This window comes from Anoplophora glabripennis, unplaced genomic scaffold (assembly GCF_000390285.2).
Source record: "Anoplophora glabripennis isolate ALB-LARVAE unplaced genomic scaffold, Agla_2.0 scaffold30, whole genome shotgun sequence".
Classification (NCBI taxonomy): domain Eukaryota; kingdom Metazoa; phylum Arthropoda; class Insecta; order Coleoptera; family Cerambycidae; genus Anoplophora; species Anoplophora glabripennis.
The window spans coordinates 1,213,484-1,229,997 of NW_019416226.1; the positions used below are offsets into that span (position 1 = coordinate 1,213,484).

Sequence of the window (16,514 nt, forward strand, 5' to 3'; positions counted from 1 at the left end):
TCATCATTCTTCAACTTGATTCTAGAGTAGACTTCCAACATTAACACACAAAAAAATGATGTACATATTTAAAGAACGTTTCTAAAAACGGTCCCAACGATTCAAATCGGGTAAACCAGCCAGAATAAATATCCTATATACTATATTTATATAAAATAACAAAACCAAGAAAATTAATTTAAAAAATCACGTAAATTTCATAGTTTCTGGTAATTATTTTTGAAAGTTTCAATATAGAAAAATACTAAAGCTATGCACAAATAAATAATTTCAGTCAAATGAAACGGTTGGGGCTTATTTCTCGTTTATCAGTGATAACGGTACGAATGAAATTCATTATTTCTTAAAAAATCGTTTATTTACCATCAATTGTGATTTCGAATCCATCCCGAACGCCGAGCGTTTCGAATTTATGGCGGAAATAGAACCACATTTCCCATAAACTCGCTGCGGTTCCAGTTATTAACTTGATGGTTTTATTGTCGCGACCCAATTTGAATTGTACGCCACAATGTAAACTAGGGGATCCGTTATTAACCAGAAAATAGCGGCGGCCGCTGACGAGATGAAATTTGCACTTTTAATGCCCCTTTTTCGGCCTAACCGTGACGGATCGCCCACCAGTTACTCTGCCGGACATCAATATTGCGGCGGTTGTTAGCGCGAAGCGCTGTTCGTTCCAACACGCCTCCATATAGTACTCTATTAATTAGACATTCGTTTAATTATACTGTCCGTCAGTCAAATATCCCCCAGGCTGTGTCGTATAATGATGCGATAAAGAGAATAGTGATGTTGGTAGAAAATAAACCAATGAAATCGCTAAATTTCGTTTCCCTCATCGTTCTTACATCTTACGGTGTCAAAAACATAAATATATATTCTATAACTTTAAACTGGAGGTAAATTTATACGAAGGCTACTTTTGACCTTCAGAAACACATATAGACTAGTCTCCGCTGTCTTTCGTAAGCGTTTGGATTAGGATCGCATTCTGCTTAAATTTAAACTGGGCAGGGTGTACTGTTGAACGTTTGGTAAGTAATAATAAAAACGTTAACATAACTTAGGCTTTTTACGATTAAATGTTGTTATTTATACGGTTGATAAAGCGGCTAAATAAAAAAAAACATACCGTATTTTGTTTAGAATTGTATTACTTAAGTTTTTAATAGTAACTTTCCTAAATGCATCCCTGTCTACTTTATGTAGTGATACTTCAACTAAACTAAGTCAATATCAGATTAATATTCAGTTGTTTTTATAAAATTATTTCATGTTAATCAGATTACTAATCATTTTTATAGCAAAAATAATTATTTTCAATTACTAACAAATCTACGTCATCAGTTAACATTTAATAAATTTTATTTTTTTTTAAACATTAGGTTCATCCACATTGACATCAAATATGGTGACTTTAAAGTAGCACTTCGCTGAGTCATACAAAAGCAATTTGTTTTTACTAAATTATTTTCCATCGTAGTTTCGCTCTCTAACCGTTGATTTAAAAAGGTTGGCAACACTAATAGTGCACTGATACATTTTGCCACGCTAATTCCAGATGGCTCGGTTTATGCCGCCCGCTGACAGCCTGAACAACAACGAAAAGCGAATTATAACGCGACTAATTATTAGATTAAAGAAAGAGAATTTCAGATTAGTATTTTGGTGCACACAAACTATTACCGCTAAAAGATTAACCCCCACTTCACTCTGTATGTATCGTAAGTCTAGAAATACCTCAAATTTAATATAATTTTATCATACCAGTTTCAGCAACGCTTCCATTTGTTAGAAACTTTCTTCTGAAAATGTACCTACACTTTTTACGGCGTAAATCAAAAAGATTACTGCACCAAAAACTGGTCCTTGAGGTGTTCCAAGAATAATAATTAATATATTATTGAGTTTCTTAACTTGCGGGGGAACATGGTCTACCATAATTATAATAAACTCAGGAGCACGTTTTAACTTTTCTTTTCTTGTTGCAGGAGAAAGACCATTCCCATGTAGTTGGGACGGATGTGGGAAAAGATTTGCCCGCTCAGACGAATTGGCCAGGCACACGAGGACGCACACGGGCGAAAAGAACTTCGCCTGTCCGGTTTGCAACAAAAAATTCATGCGTAGTGACCACCTGAGGTAGGCAACATTTTGTAATTAATCATTTTGCCTTTATTAGTTCAAATTTGGACACAGGTGTTTCGCACATTTTTTTCCTAAAATCTTTTGTCTGAGGAAGGACAAAGAAGACTTAATTTTGTATAAAGGTGCATACCACTCAGAGATAGCAAATACCCCATTTTCAACTTACGTCTCCATCATTATTTTAAGTCGCTCTTAAAAAATTGCGACCGTCGCGAGTTCAGTAAATGAAAGATAAAGGACATTATTTTCAATAAAAGAGTTATACTTCTCGAGGCGTTTTATAAGCCCTTTTTACGGTCTTGCCCGTTTCAGCATTCAAACCGCTTAAAGGAATGATATTTTTAAGGCGAATTAGGTTAAATTATTATGGAAGCTCAAAGCGGCTTTATTCGCAAACGAGAACTGTACGAGATGTACCCTCTTCGTTACTGAAAATGATAACGAAAAATATAAATGACAAGGTTATTCAAGAATACCACTTAAAAATTTTATGTAAAGTTACACATTGCATCATTGGTTATTTTGGTGCTGTATTCGGTAATGTAAAATTAGTAGTACACTTTTTTGTAATTCTACACCACGCATTATGTATGTTCAATTTTGTGTATAAATATCCTTACAAATATACTGTAGTATAACAACCCCGGGTTCGATCGAAAAAAATATAAACGTAGTTGTGGCCAAAAAATATGTGATCGTCATAAGGAATACCTACGTTGTATACATCTATTTTTAATTGACCGGAAGACGCTGGCTACTAACATTAAACAGAGGAAGTATGTTTTAATGTTATAAATCAAAAGCAGAGTAAATAGACCTAACTTTATTATTTACGTACAACAGTCCTCAAATTAAACATGTGACAAATAGAAACAACAACAAAAACATTAACAACCATTTAACATAAAATGAGAGTGCGAGGCTCACCTAGAGCTCCTGTGGAGAAAAAGCATGGCAGAGAAACCTACGATCGTTGCTCTAACTACCCCAATATAAATACAAAACAACCGACAATAAAAGGCATAAATTAAGATCCTTTGCTAATGATAAATAACACCCGACTTATTTAATGTCTCACTAAATATCACCTCACTCGAATTAGACATACACACTTCCAAGTAAAACTGAAGAGGTTTGGAGTTAGTTAGCCGGCAGGGCCGGAAGGTACTGGAGTCCGATACGGGAGGCAATTCAGCTATGAGGCTATGAGTTGAGATTTCGGAAGATCTGTTTTAGCAATTCTTTTTTTATATTTAATTATACTTTTTGCAGAATCATTCCTCACGGGCGTAAATGTTAGTAAATTCAACAGGGCTCTTATATGCGTATGGCATAAAGTGAGCACAAGAAATGGTTTATTATTTATTTTTCGAACAATGTAATCATGACAACACAAGTTAAATGTGAAAAAAGGAGTTGTTATTGCAATATCTGGGCAGTCACGACAATATATATACATATTTTAACATGTAATAAATAATGAGCAATCGTTAATAATAATCGTAACAATTTTATCTTAGAAAAATATACGCTCCTGAGTGTAAGACAATGAAGGCTAAACATACACAGAATTTTTATCAAGAAACATATATAATATACATATATAATGATTGTGATAATCATAAGATTACATAGAACAATTAACATCAAAGTACTTAGAGAATAATTACCTGCTAATTAATACCGGTTAAACACTTTGATTTTTCACTATTTTGCCTCACTGCCCGCCGATCGTCTTACTCCCATCTCCTCACTTCAACTATTTAGGCTTCCTTCCAGAATTCCCCACCTAAGCGTTTGTTTTTGTACTTCCTTCTACCAACTGTCAATATTACGTTTTCATTATTATACAACACCCACGTGATGTCGAAGTTGATACGATAAGTATGGTTTTGCACAATACAGGGGGGCTGCCGAGGTAATAATAATAATAATAATAATTTATTTTCCTCAGAGACATAATATGTATAGGAATAGTCAAACTAAGACCAAGTTGGTAAAAATTCCAATTTGGAATAACAACATTTTTCCATTAAAAACTACTTTAAAGCTTTCCTAAATAAATATTCAGTTTTCAGCAATTTTAATTGGTTAGGTAACTTATTAAATAGCCTAGGACCTGGGCAGGCGTATCCGTTAATACCAGAACCCAGTTGGTAATAATTCCCAGAACATTGACTGCCGAAATCCTTGAATCACACGTCCTGCCCATGCGTATAAGCATGGGGAATCGTTTCATACTCATGCAAGATAATGCTCGTCTTCATACCGCAAAAACGTACGAGAAATTTTCTTTACCTAACAACGTGGTAGCTCTCAACCACCCACTTATGAGTCCCGACTTGAACCCCATTGGGCATGATGAAGACATGCTCGGGCGGCGATAATGACGAGACTATCCGCAATTACAAAATCACCATCAATTGACCCAGGCTCTTTTACAAACTTGACAAGGAATTACTCAACGAGACATCCGTGCATTAATATACGAGATCGCTTAGAATCGGTGATCAGACACAGAGGCGACAATACGTGATATTAAATTGCGATCTGCATTTTTTTTGACATTTGTGAAGCTTGTGGATGTTAAAAAATTTAAAAAAAATGATTTTTGAAAAGTTGTTTCTTCCATTTTTTAGAATAATGAACGTTTTTTGTTGAAAAAAATATGGATTATTGCTAAAAAAACATTTTTAATTTAAAAAAATTAAAAACTGAAAAATTACTTATTACATTGATTTTCAGCAAAAACTTTAAATTTAAACATTCCGAGCACTAAGAAAACAAAATCGCAGCGTTTTGAAATTATCAGGGTTTCTTTAGGACACTTTGAGGTTGAAAAGTTACAGTCAATATCCTTAATTTATTTATTATTTGCAGTCATGCCAAGTTATTCAAATATCCCTAATTATACAATTTTTTACCTTTTTTCTAACCAACATTCGGTCGATAGCAGCACGGTTTAAGGCGTCAGTACTTAAATCGATGTGTCGATCTGCCCGGATTTCGAATTCCGCGGCCGGTAGACCGTAGATTAGCTATGCTTGTATGGAGGATTGGCACCCTCCGTGCAGGTATGGTAGGGTGGAAGAATGTTGGCTTGGGTCAATGTGAGAGATTGACACTGGTTGGCAATTGACCACCCCCCTAATTAATGAGGTTTTCCAGGTTTCCCTCATTCTTGCACTAAATGGTGGTTAGGGCCTACCAACATAAGTCGTTCCTGGGCGCAAATGCGGCCTGCGTAATAATAATATGCCGCCTCCTCTCCCGCACAAGTCTCCGACTTCTGGGCTAATTCTCGTAGTTAGAATGAGGAGTAGAGATATTATTATTATTATATTATTATTACAACATATTCACTTCGAAAAGTTTTTTTTCATCAAAAACCAATAATTACGAGTTGTAAAGAATACTTTGCAGTTTTAAAAACCCAGCTTGGATTTTCTGTACGACCATTATTTCCCGAGTAATTGATTGCCAAAGTCAAAAATGATTTTTTTGCTTTGATCGACGATAATTCGGGGACAAATCATCGTACAAAGCTCCGGAACCACTCAAATTGAAGATAATTAAATTATCTAAAAGAGCTTTATGGTGAAATTACCAAGTAAAATTTGTTGAAGGCCTTTTTAAAGAAAAACAAAAATTTGCAATTTTGTTTCGTTGATTTTCTTATGATTACTCAAAAACTGCAGACGATAATAAATTTTAAACTCCAGATCCGGAAATTAGATACTTGAACCTTCACTTTCCTCTTTTTTTATTCTCTCTACGACTATTTCCCTCCAAATTACAGATCTTTGAAAAGCAGCCAAAATTTTGGGATTTTTTTAATATCCCTTAATTTTTGTGCCTATTGTATACGCAGAGAAGTTGTTCAATATTTAATGTCGGCCTTAAATTTCGAAATAAATAAGTAAGAGAGGAACTCTTATTAGTTAATAACTTACAGTGCATTTTCCGATCCAGATATTTGTCTATGTTCAGTCCTAAAAATTTTATCACCTCAATTATATGAATTCTATGACTAATTTTAAGTAAAACTGATTCTATTCATCATTTTTGTTTAAAATTAGTCATAAGATTCATATACGAGTTATCTCGGATAAAAGTCAGTGTAAATTTCCACAATTTTTATCGGTGATGTGCTGTTAAAAATCAGGTTGATATAATTTTATATACAAAAAAAATCGAATCAAATAAAATCGTAGAAGACGGTGCAAAATGATTTTGGTCACCCTGTATGGTGTTTTTATCTTGGCTTCCCCTTTTAGGGTTCGTTTCCAACAAAATAAAAAGTTCTCGGCAAATAAAAGAACCGGTCGCGGAACGCGGAACACAGACATAATCTGTTGACAAAATCAACGATAAAAAACTTATGTTAGTCAATTTATTCAAATGCACCGTCTAAAATTCAGAAAGTGGAGAAGAACAAAGACGATCGAGGCGCAGGGGGTGTTTACGCGCGTTATTTTGTCGGCCTGACACTTTTGCTTTATTGAATCTCTTATCATAATAGGCGGCGTTAGCTCCAAATGAGGCCTCATTATAATAAAATTGAAAAACATCTCCACATCCGGCTGGCGGCGCGTCCTCGGTTACGGCGCCCCCCAGCTCGCTTGCCGACGTGGAAATGATACAGGGTGATCGTCCCTACATGTAACAATTGCGTCGGTAGGGATAGGTATGTTTTCAAATGATACGGAAGAACTGCAAGTCCCTTGTATCTAATATCATATATTTCGTATTTATTTCGTGTGGGTTACTTAGAGTAGTTCAATTTGGACGACTTTTTTGTAGCTCTCGAGAGTATTCTTTCATTAAAACAGCTATGAATGTAATATTATTAGGGACGGTTTCTGCTAGTGCCTAATAATAATAAAGTACTCCACATGACTTCAAGTCTTATTTATGGTAGTTTCCATTTGGATTCAAACAACAAAAAAAATCGACCACTTCGTTTTTTTTGAAACTTTTGATGTTAATCTACTCTGAATTTTATGATACCCTTGTTTTTTGATTTTCCGAAACAAATTTTTGGAGCTTTGTGGTGCCATGTTAAATTTTACGTGATAACGTTATTCGGAAAATGAAAATGCATATTTTTTAAAGTGGCCGACGGCCGTCATTTCCACCTAAATCATCCCTTCGAAACGTTCTCTTGTTCAAAATGTGTAGAATTTCAGAATTCGAATTGCTTTAAAAGTTTCTAAGATAAATGAGAAAAATAAAAAAATAAACTTTTTTTAAAAAATTGGTTTTATCAATAACGCCACGTTTTATTTTCACCAAATTTGTTTGCTTTTCAAGGCCAAATAAGCTATATTTTATCCGACCGGAAATATATCAATTTGCTCCATTCGGCAGATGCGGTTTCGAAAATGCATATTTTTTTCAAGTGGCCGTCATTTTGACCCAAATTATCCTATCGAAACGGTTTTCTTCCAGAATGTGCAGAATTTTATCAGATTTACCTGTTTCTTTTTTAGAATTCAAATTGATTTAAAAAACCGAAAAACAATTTTTTTTTTAAATTGATTTTCTCAAAAACCACTAAATTTTTTTCACCAAATTTGAATATGTTTTTCAAGGCCAAGTAAGGCTACGTATATGTTAGCCGGCAATATGCCAACTTGCTCCGTTCGGGACATACGGTTTCGTAAAGACTATTTTTACAGTTCTTCAATTTTCAAAAGCATGGGCTTTTAGCTAGAACTTAGGGTTAGTGCAAGCTCTATGGAGACTTCTAAAAAAAAAAACGATTTACCGATATAATATTTCAAAACCTAAGCACTCTTTCCTCTGATTCTAAAAACAAAGTGGCGACTTACCGTGGGCCGTGCACATCTCTGCCCCATCCTAGCCTATGTTCAAAAGTATTAATACTTTTGAAAATCGAAGAACTGCAAAAATTTCAAGCTCAATGGACCGCGGAAACAAGTTGATACAATTCTGCACATTCTGAAAAAAAAAAAACGTTTCGACAGGATGATTTGGGTCAAAATGACGGCTACTTGAAAATAATATGCATTTTCATTTTCGGAATGGCGCCGCATAGCTCCAAAAATTTTTTTCGGGAAAGCAAAATAAAAGGGGTTTCATAAAATTCAAAGCAGATTAACGTCCCAAAGTTTCAAAAAAATTTCCGTCAGTTGAACATGTATAAAAACGCCTAGCAATAAAATGAGTTTCATAGGCGTCCTTAAAAAAGTTTTCTGCTAAAGTTAAAAAATTATAATAATTTGTATGTAATGTGTAGAAAATTTCTATTAGACATAATTTTCAACATTGCAAAAGTAGTTTGTTTGATAACAAAAACAAAATAACTTATAATAGACTATCCGTCATAAAAAGTCTTCAAAATAACCATCGCTTTCTACTTGAGAACAATCCAAAAATTAATTGTCTTTTTAAAACTACGAGAAAGAATTTTTTTTATTTAGCACGAGGTCGTGGCCGCAACTTCCCCTCATAAGGGCCATCTACCCTTCTAGTGTGTTGAGATGTTTATTCTGGTGATAAGGCTCCTGTCGCCGTTTTTACCTTATTTGTCTACAAACAAACCCTGCCTGCTGCCCTTCACACATCCCTCTCTCGGGTGACCCTTCATTATTGTCCTTCCGCACGCATAAAAGGTCCTACCAGTGTATCGGGGCTCAACCCGTTATTACCGTCTCCCTGCGTTCTGCTCTCTTTGTTCCATAAGCTGGCGTTATTCAGAATTCATTAGAATCGCCGACAAAGACGCGTTAGCGTTAATGAGCCACCTGTTTTTTAAGTTCCATTAGAAAATGAGTTGGGACTGTTTAGTGTAATTTTTTCAATAGGAATAGCCAGATTCCTCGTCATTTGCAAGTGTTAATAACGTACCAACCCCTCCACCACAGTGAACGGCATTTTAAACTAAAAAAAGCAGTAGATTTTTGCCCCCCTTTCCATTACAGATATTCTCGAGGAAATGATAAAAGGATTCCATTTAATAAGGCCGACTGCGAATGTTTCCTCGTAAAAATGTTCGAATGGCAATTTACAGTTAGCTAGTAAACGGCAAGCAATAGAAGCGCAATAGTTCCGAAATAATACCTTCGAAATTGCACAGCGCCTGCGGAATTCCTCCCCTGAGCTTTTTGGTGGGTTTTCCCGATTTTATGAGGATTTAATTCCCGTCTGCGGGCACCCCGCTGTGTGTGTATACATAAATTTCAATACTTACAAATTCCGGCTTTAATTAGATCGCCTACAAAGCGACTTCAGCGTAAATTGCAATTAGCCCAGATTTATTTTGGTCGGCCTCCGTCTTTGACTGCCGTAATTACGTCTAACTTTCCGCTGTTTTTGTCCACGGTTATTGGCGAATATATTCCCGGAATAACGGCGTTTAATGGCTGCCATATATTAAATTTCATCCCTTAAGGCCCCCATCGACGAAAAACGTTTGGGGGGTGAAACGGGACGTCTTTATGCAAGCCGTACAAGGTAATGAGCCCTCCGTCGTAGTCCAGTCCATATCTGGTTCGGGATGTATGTTTTATATAGTAACGCTAATTTTTGTTAGAAATAGTTCTAAATATTATAAATGATAATTGCGATATGCGCCCTCTGAAAAAATAGTGCATAATTGTTAGCGCAAGAAAATCTAAAAAAAAAAAATTAAAAAGGCGCATTTTTCTCCCTTCTTTCATATATAACTAGATAGAATATTGTCATCAGAGAAAATAGTCAAAGGGAACAAAGTTTCGATTTGAGATTCTCTTCAAAATAAAAGTGGTCCGAAATTTTTATGTGGATCTTCTTTCATGAATTTATTTGAGACTCTGACTTTAGAGCAGTCATATAAAAAGTATGGTTCTGAGTACTTCATGATATGGTAGTATTGCAGAAATGTTTTCATCGAAATCGGCCGGGTAGATTTCGCACAATTCAATTGTTAATAAAGAAAATATAGAATTATACTTATTTTTCAATTCTCTCTCACGGTAAAACCAATGATTATTTTGAGCTCCTAATTTTTATACATACCCTTTGGAGTATCAACTATCAATCCCCATTTAAAAATATTCGAATTTATACATTTTGGATGCTGCAGATACGCCTTTTTTCCACCTTAACAGATCTGTTTACAAAATTGTGCATTTCTTTATACTCTGTCCAATTCTGTTCAGTCTTATTTTGTTTATATTTAATTAGAGCTCTATCTCTAAGTTAGATATAGGGAACCATTCTCCCATTCGAAAGAGGACAAAATTGTTCATCAGGTTACGCAAAAATATACAGTGTTTCATTAAAAAAAAAAAAGTTAAGATGGGTTAAAGTTGACTAAATCCGGCATTAAATTTCTTCCACCCTGTATGAAACTAAGTCATTTTGAAATTATGGCAGAAAAGCTTAGAATTTTCGTCATGTCCTCTATAAATTTTATCGCTCTAACTTTATTATTGTAAAATACACATCTTTTTTAATTAGGAAGTGCTTTTTTAATTTTTTTTTTGAAAGAAACTAAATATATCACAAACGGGTAACTTTAAGAATAGGAAACTTTTATGAAAAATCACCTAAAAATTGACGTAGAATCCAAAATTGCAATAATATACAGGGTGTTCCATTTAAAATAATGAAGATGACGTTAACTTCCAGTATAACCGGAAGCGTTAGGTAGACGCCATTATTTTAGTTGAGGAGGGCATGCCCGAAAACACTATTACTAGTCCAGTCACTGAAACATTTTGGCTACCAATTTTTTCGGATGGAATGGATTGACGTAAAATTTGAACTGTAGTTAGGGAATAGCCCAAGAAACAAAAGTTATATATAGATGTGTGCTTTTACCCTAGGGATGGATGCCACCCCTTCTGGAGGGTGAGAATTTTTTTATTAAAAATAACCTCACGATTCGATAGGGGGACGAATTCTAAGCAAAAAATGTTCTATAAGAATTTTTTGTACAGGCAATACTTTTTGAGTTATTTGCGCCTAAACATGTTCGTTTTTAGCCCAAAAATGCATATTTTTGAGCCATTTTTCGCGAATATCTCAAAAACTCAAGTTTTATAAAAAAAATTAGCATAACCAAAGATGAAGGTAATTATATAGCAAAGAGATTGCTTTTTTAATTTTGTAGGTGGTATAGAACCCGAGTTATGTCTCCCAGAAGTTGAAGTCAATTTCAAAGATAACACTTATTAAAGTTCTTGAAAAGACCTTTAAATTGAGTGGTGGTAAAAGTCGTTAAGGGCCCCATATTCTTTAAATAGTGTTTTCCGCAAAGACAAATAATTTCAAACATTTAATAACTGAATAATCTAAAGCTTATCAAATAATAGGAATGTTATGTCATGCCACCTGGGTATTTTCAAAGACGCCGCAGTAAAACGAATAAACAGGTGCAAAAAACGATCAAACCATCAAGGTTTTAGGTACTGAAATCTACGAAAATACTAACTTTTTTATATATAGTTCCACATGTAAATATTCTTATAACATTCACTTGCTTAGTCCTACATATAAAATTGTTTACTTTTATTTATAAGTACGTGAAAATAATTCTTAAAATGTGGGGTTAGAATAACAGCAAACGCATGTTTTACAAACGTTTTTTTTTAGTTATTATTTTATTTGAGTATATTTAAATGGTAACAATGAATAAACAAAACATCAAAGATTTTATTTTTGTGCTTACTTTTGTTCTACACGTTTTACTTTTAAAGATTTCAGTACCTAAAAACGCCAGAAATTTCACTATTTCTCGGCCAGGAATATGGCCACCTTAACATAAAAACTAATGAAGTTACAATCAAAATAAAATGATTGTCTTGATTTTTGAGAAAAAAAGATCGGTGTTAAAATTAATGAATTAAACTACTTCTGCAATTTACTTTATTTATGTATTAACAGTAGATTCTGGGAATTTGAATAATTCTAGAAGCCTAAATTTAAAAAAATATTGAATTTACTTTTGAATAAAATTTTTCAATTTTTTAAAAAATCGCCTTTTTTCAAAATATTTCAAAAACTTACAAAGTTATAAAAAAATGATAGAATAAGAAATTGTAGGTTTTTTCTTACTGAACAATTTGCTTTTTTTAAATGTTTGTAGGACAAAATTTGACTGAGTTATGACAGTTAGAAGCTCAAAACTAAGCTCCAAGACTGCCTTTCTTGAGCCCTTTTAACTTATAAATCTAAAAAACGAAATGCTCAAAAAAACTGCAAATCACAGAACTTAAGGTGCTTTAAATTCCCTACAAAATGGTATTTTGAGTAAATTTATAACTTTAAAATTACAAATGTTATGGTAAAAAAATTAATCGCATTTTTTTTCGATAAAATTTTCGGAGCGGGTAAATTACCATCCATCTTTGTGTATTTTGGACCACTTGTGAACTGATTTGAGAAAGTATTTTAATAATATTTATAATATTTGATATTAATTTAATAAAAAAAAATTAATTATATCATCATACTCACATATAATTTTTAGGGAATTTGAAAACCAATAAAAAGTTTATAATTCAACATCTCAAGCTTTTAATAATATATTTTTTTTATTTTATTATAAGGGATGGTTTTTAAAGGTTGCAACTTTGTAATGAGTCGTAAGCTTTCTAATGAATAACAAAAGAAATGTAATATATTCTGAATGCACCAAAAGAATATTTAAAATTGTTAAAAACTTTTTTTCTATTTTTTTTTTTTGCCATGGAAGGGTAGTTTTTAAGGATTTTTAAGGGTTGAAAAGTAATTAAATTTCGTAAATTATATTAAAAAACACGAAAGGAACTTTACCCAACATATTTGAACATGAATTGAATCTTTAAAAAACGTAAATCTGCTATTTTCGCATTTTTTTCGTACAAAGGTAGTTTTCTTCCCTAAATAGAAAAAACACACATCTAGACAATATAACTTTTGAAGTGGGAGGTCAGATGAGCTTGTATGCAAATTTTCAGGAAAATCCACGCTATCCGAAAAAATTGGGAGCTTTTACCTTATTTTCGCCTTCAGTAATTGGACTATACCCAAATTTTCAAAATTAAAATCGAAGTAGTCTCTGAAATATGTCTAATGTCTCGTCACCGTGGGACACTCTGTATTTTTAAATCATTTCTAGGTGTCATTTTGTTTTTCTTTTCTAGTTCTCATTGTAACAAAAACTTTAAAAATAATGGATAATTCACACTAAATTTAATATATGACAAATATTTGGTATTTCCAAAGAAAAATAAAGCTTCTATTAATTTCCAGAAAGATTGTAATTATTCCCTGTTTATCCTAGCTCAAAGATATACGCCACTGGCTTTCCAAACTTATTATTACTGCAAATACTTATATTTTCCATCAGTTACCCCGCCCGAGAAAACACGCTCGTATATCATAACACTTTATGGCATTTTAAGGAATTTCCCGGCTTTTAAATTATTCCGATCGGTTTGGTCGGCCGCCAAAGTTGCCCGAAATGCACACTATCCGCCCATCGCGAACTTTCCTAGTTTCTTCCCTCGGCCGAATTGAAACATTCCTAAGTGAAAAGTATTCAGGAGCCTCCCGCTTCACCTGACTCTACCTGGTCCCCCGGAAATTATCGTTCTCATAAATACGTGGGGGTCGTAAGACTTACGTGCCGGAAAGTTGCGACATTTAGGCCCGACTTCGCCGCCGTAATTTCCACGTTTCGTCCTCCGGCGCATAAATGGCACCGGCGCCGCGGCGCTATCCGTCCTTTGGGCGGATGTCTTCCGATTTAACTTTGGAAATATGGCGCGGTTGAGGGATACCTGGCCTACGGTTTAATTTATGGCCCCTTGGCGGGACTTGCGCCCGTCCCTGCCACTCGTGTAATGTTGCCAAGAATAATAATTTCCCCAACAATTCTACGCCAGAAGGTCGCAGCAGCTTCCGGCTGCTGTGTTGGAAAAAAAAAATTAATCTTAAACTTGTTTCGTATTCACTATTTTTTTCTCAATAGTTTGTTCGGGAAATTGATCAAAAAATGTCACAATCTGCTATATTTGAAACACCTTTCAAGTAAGCTAGCCAAAAAAAAAAAAAATAGTCGTCAATTTTAATAACAAACACAGAAAACGAAATTGTATTACCTCGACGAATCAATGAATAACTAAAAGAATGGCATTTTTAGGAGGAATTTCTACGGGATTAAAGACACAATCAAGGCGTTAATTAATAATTGCACATATAGGGCGCGAATCTGATTTTTGGATAATGGTTTACATGGTTCGAATCTCGACAGATATGAAATTATCATGAAGATAACGAGAGTGGGGTAATTAAGAACGAGTTGCATCTATTTTGCCTCACAGTGAACCTGGTCCAGTGATTGCCATAGATAAAGCGCCTTACCATAGTCGAAGAATAGAAAAATTGCAACATTTACATGGAGAAAAGAAGAAACATTGAATGAAAAACATACTGAATATGAAGACGATAAAAAGTACAATTTTTAGCAACTGCACGAAAGAAAAAGCTAAATGACCATATTTCTCTTCATTTCTCAAATGGGAGCAGAAGGACCAAGCAACTATCACGACAGAATTGAGTTCACGCGCACACATTTCAGACATTTCAGAACTCGACACAAAAGATTAACGTAGAACATATTAATGTAAAACTTTACTCGCGGGGTTTTCATGAATTATCCATTGTCTATATGTTTTAAAACAAGTTCGAGTTCATCGTTAAATATTAATTTTCCACAACTGAAAATTTTGTTTAATATCTCTTCGCTTTGAAATAAAACAATGTCTACTTCCTGCTAGTAAAATGTAAAATTTATAAAATGTCCATCGCTAGATGAATAAATCAATATTGCGGCACAGGGTCTAACTGGGAATTTCAAACCCACACATAAAATAAAGTAAAAATTTTACCATTTATTCCTAATGCTGGGCTTCCTAACTGGCCCTGAGCATATGGAAAAACCTCGTCGATATATTAAATTCAATTTCAACTTTTCCCTTAAAAAAACATTTTTCGTGCCATTGTCTATATTCTTTTTGCCTAATGTAAAAGCAGAGCTCCCATTTTAAGATGATTATCAAAACAAGCACTCAATGTACTTTTCCATCGCGTATTCGAGCTAAAACAGGGTTTATTATAAAATGTATTGACAGGTACCTGCATTAAATTCTACATTAACGGCGACGGTAACAGAAAGAGAATAAAAGACCGACTTTTATTCTGTAGGGATGTTCTTTTTTTATGTATTAAATCTGATGCATAATTAAGATGTCTGTAATTATTTTATTTGTGACATTTTCAGTTATTCTGTCTATTTTATTGGGTTTTTCTGTCACACGGAAAAGAAAAAGAAAGAAAAAATAAGTCCTTACAACAAAAAAGATGAGTTATGGGTTGATTTTAGAAATTTCATTCTTAGCTAATTGAAAAAAGTGTATTACTTTCCAAAGAAATGTTAAATAATGAAAAGTGTTTTAATTGGAAGACAAGTTTTTAAAAAAGACTGAACTATAAAGTCAAAGACTGAAAGTTAATTTATTTAAATTTGTTATTTATTTTTATATACAGAGTGTCCCATAATAAATTGTATATAGAGCAACAAGTGATTTTCAATGTGATTTAGACTAAATGCACTTTATAAAAGTAGTCCTGCAAATAAAAATAGAAACAATGAATACCGCTTTCAAAACTAGTTTATTGCAAACTTGTCATTTAATTGTCGAGTTTCTGCAGAGTTTTGACTCGGTAAGTCGGTTACTATCAACTTTCGGACCAAGTTTGGCCAGATCACATTATTATGACGTCACAAATCATCTGTTAGTCTATGTCCAATTCATTATGGGACATCCTGTACAAAACATCCATAAATATATTTGTTATTTCTGATTATTTATTTCTTTTAATAAAGCATATCTTTAAAAAAAAAGAAGTATATGCAGTATATACCGTACGCGCCTAAAGTATGGAATAAATTCAGTAAAAACGAAACAAATTTTTTTTGGGAAAAAATCCTCGAACAGGTCGATTTTTAATTTAAAAAATACATATTTTAGCGTAAAGGCGATTTTCAACCGTCATTTGTTTTCGAGTAATGACGTCATCGACATTTTTTTTAAATAGCAACCCCCTATTTTTTTCTTGATTCTGAAAGATCGTTTCATTGTCGATCCGACAGTATTAAAATGTTGCCACCTTACATAGGAAAGTTTTCGAGTAAATGACGATTGAATGTTAGAAAACCCAAATCAATTAAAAATAAAGCAAAAACATTATCAAATTTAGTTTTTCGAAATGCCTGAAGTTTTTTATGGATCACGTAGGTGTAAATCTTTACAAAGTGTCACTGTCATACCGACTTTCTAAGTATTGTAAGCGATATAAAAATTATT

General features: G+C 33.6%; 1 protein-coding gene across 1 annotated transcript in view; it reads left to right on the top strand.

Annotated features, from left to right (window-relative positions):
* Positions 1-16,514, top strand: part of LOC108913167 (Krueppel-like factor 9) — a 527,739-nt gene that overhangs the window by 500,023 nt on the left and 11,202 nt on the right. The window contains exon 2 of the mRNA XM_018718657.2: positions 1,995-2,145. Coding sequence (XP_018574173.1) covers positions 1,995-2,145 — 151 coding nt within the window. The remainder of the gene's footprint in view (positions 1-1,994; positions 2,146-16,514) is intronic.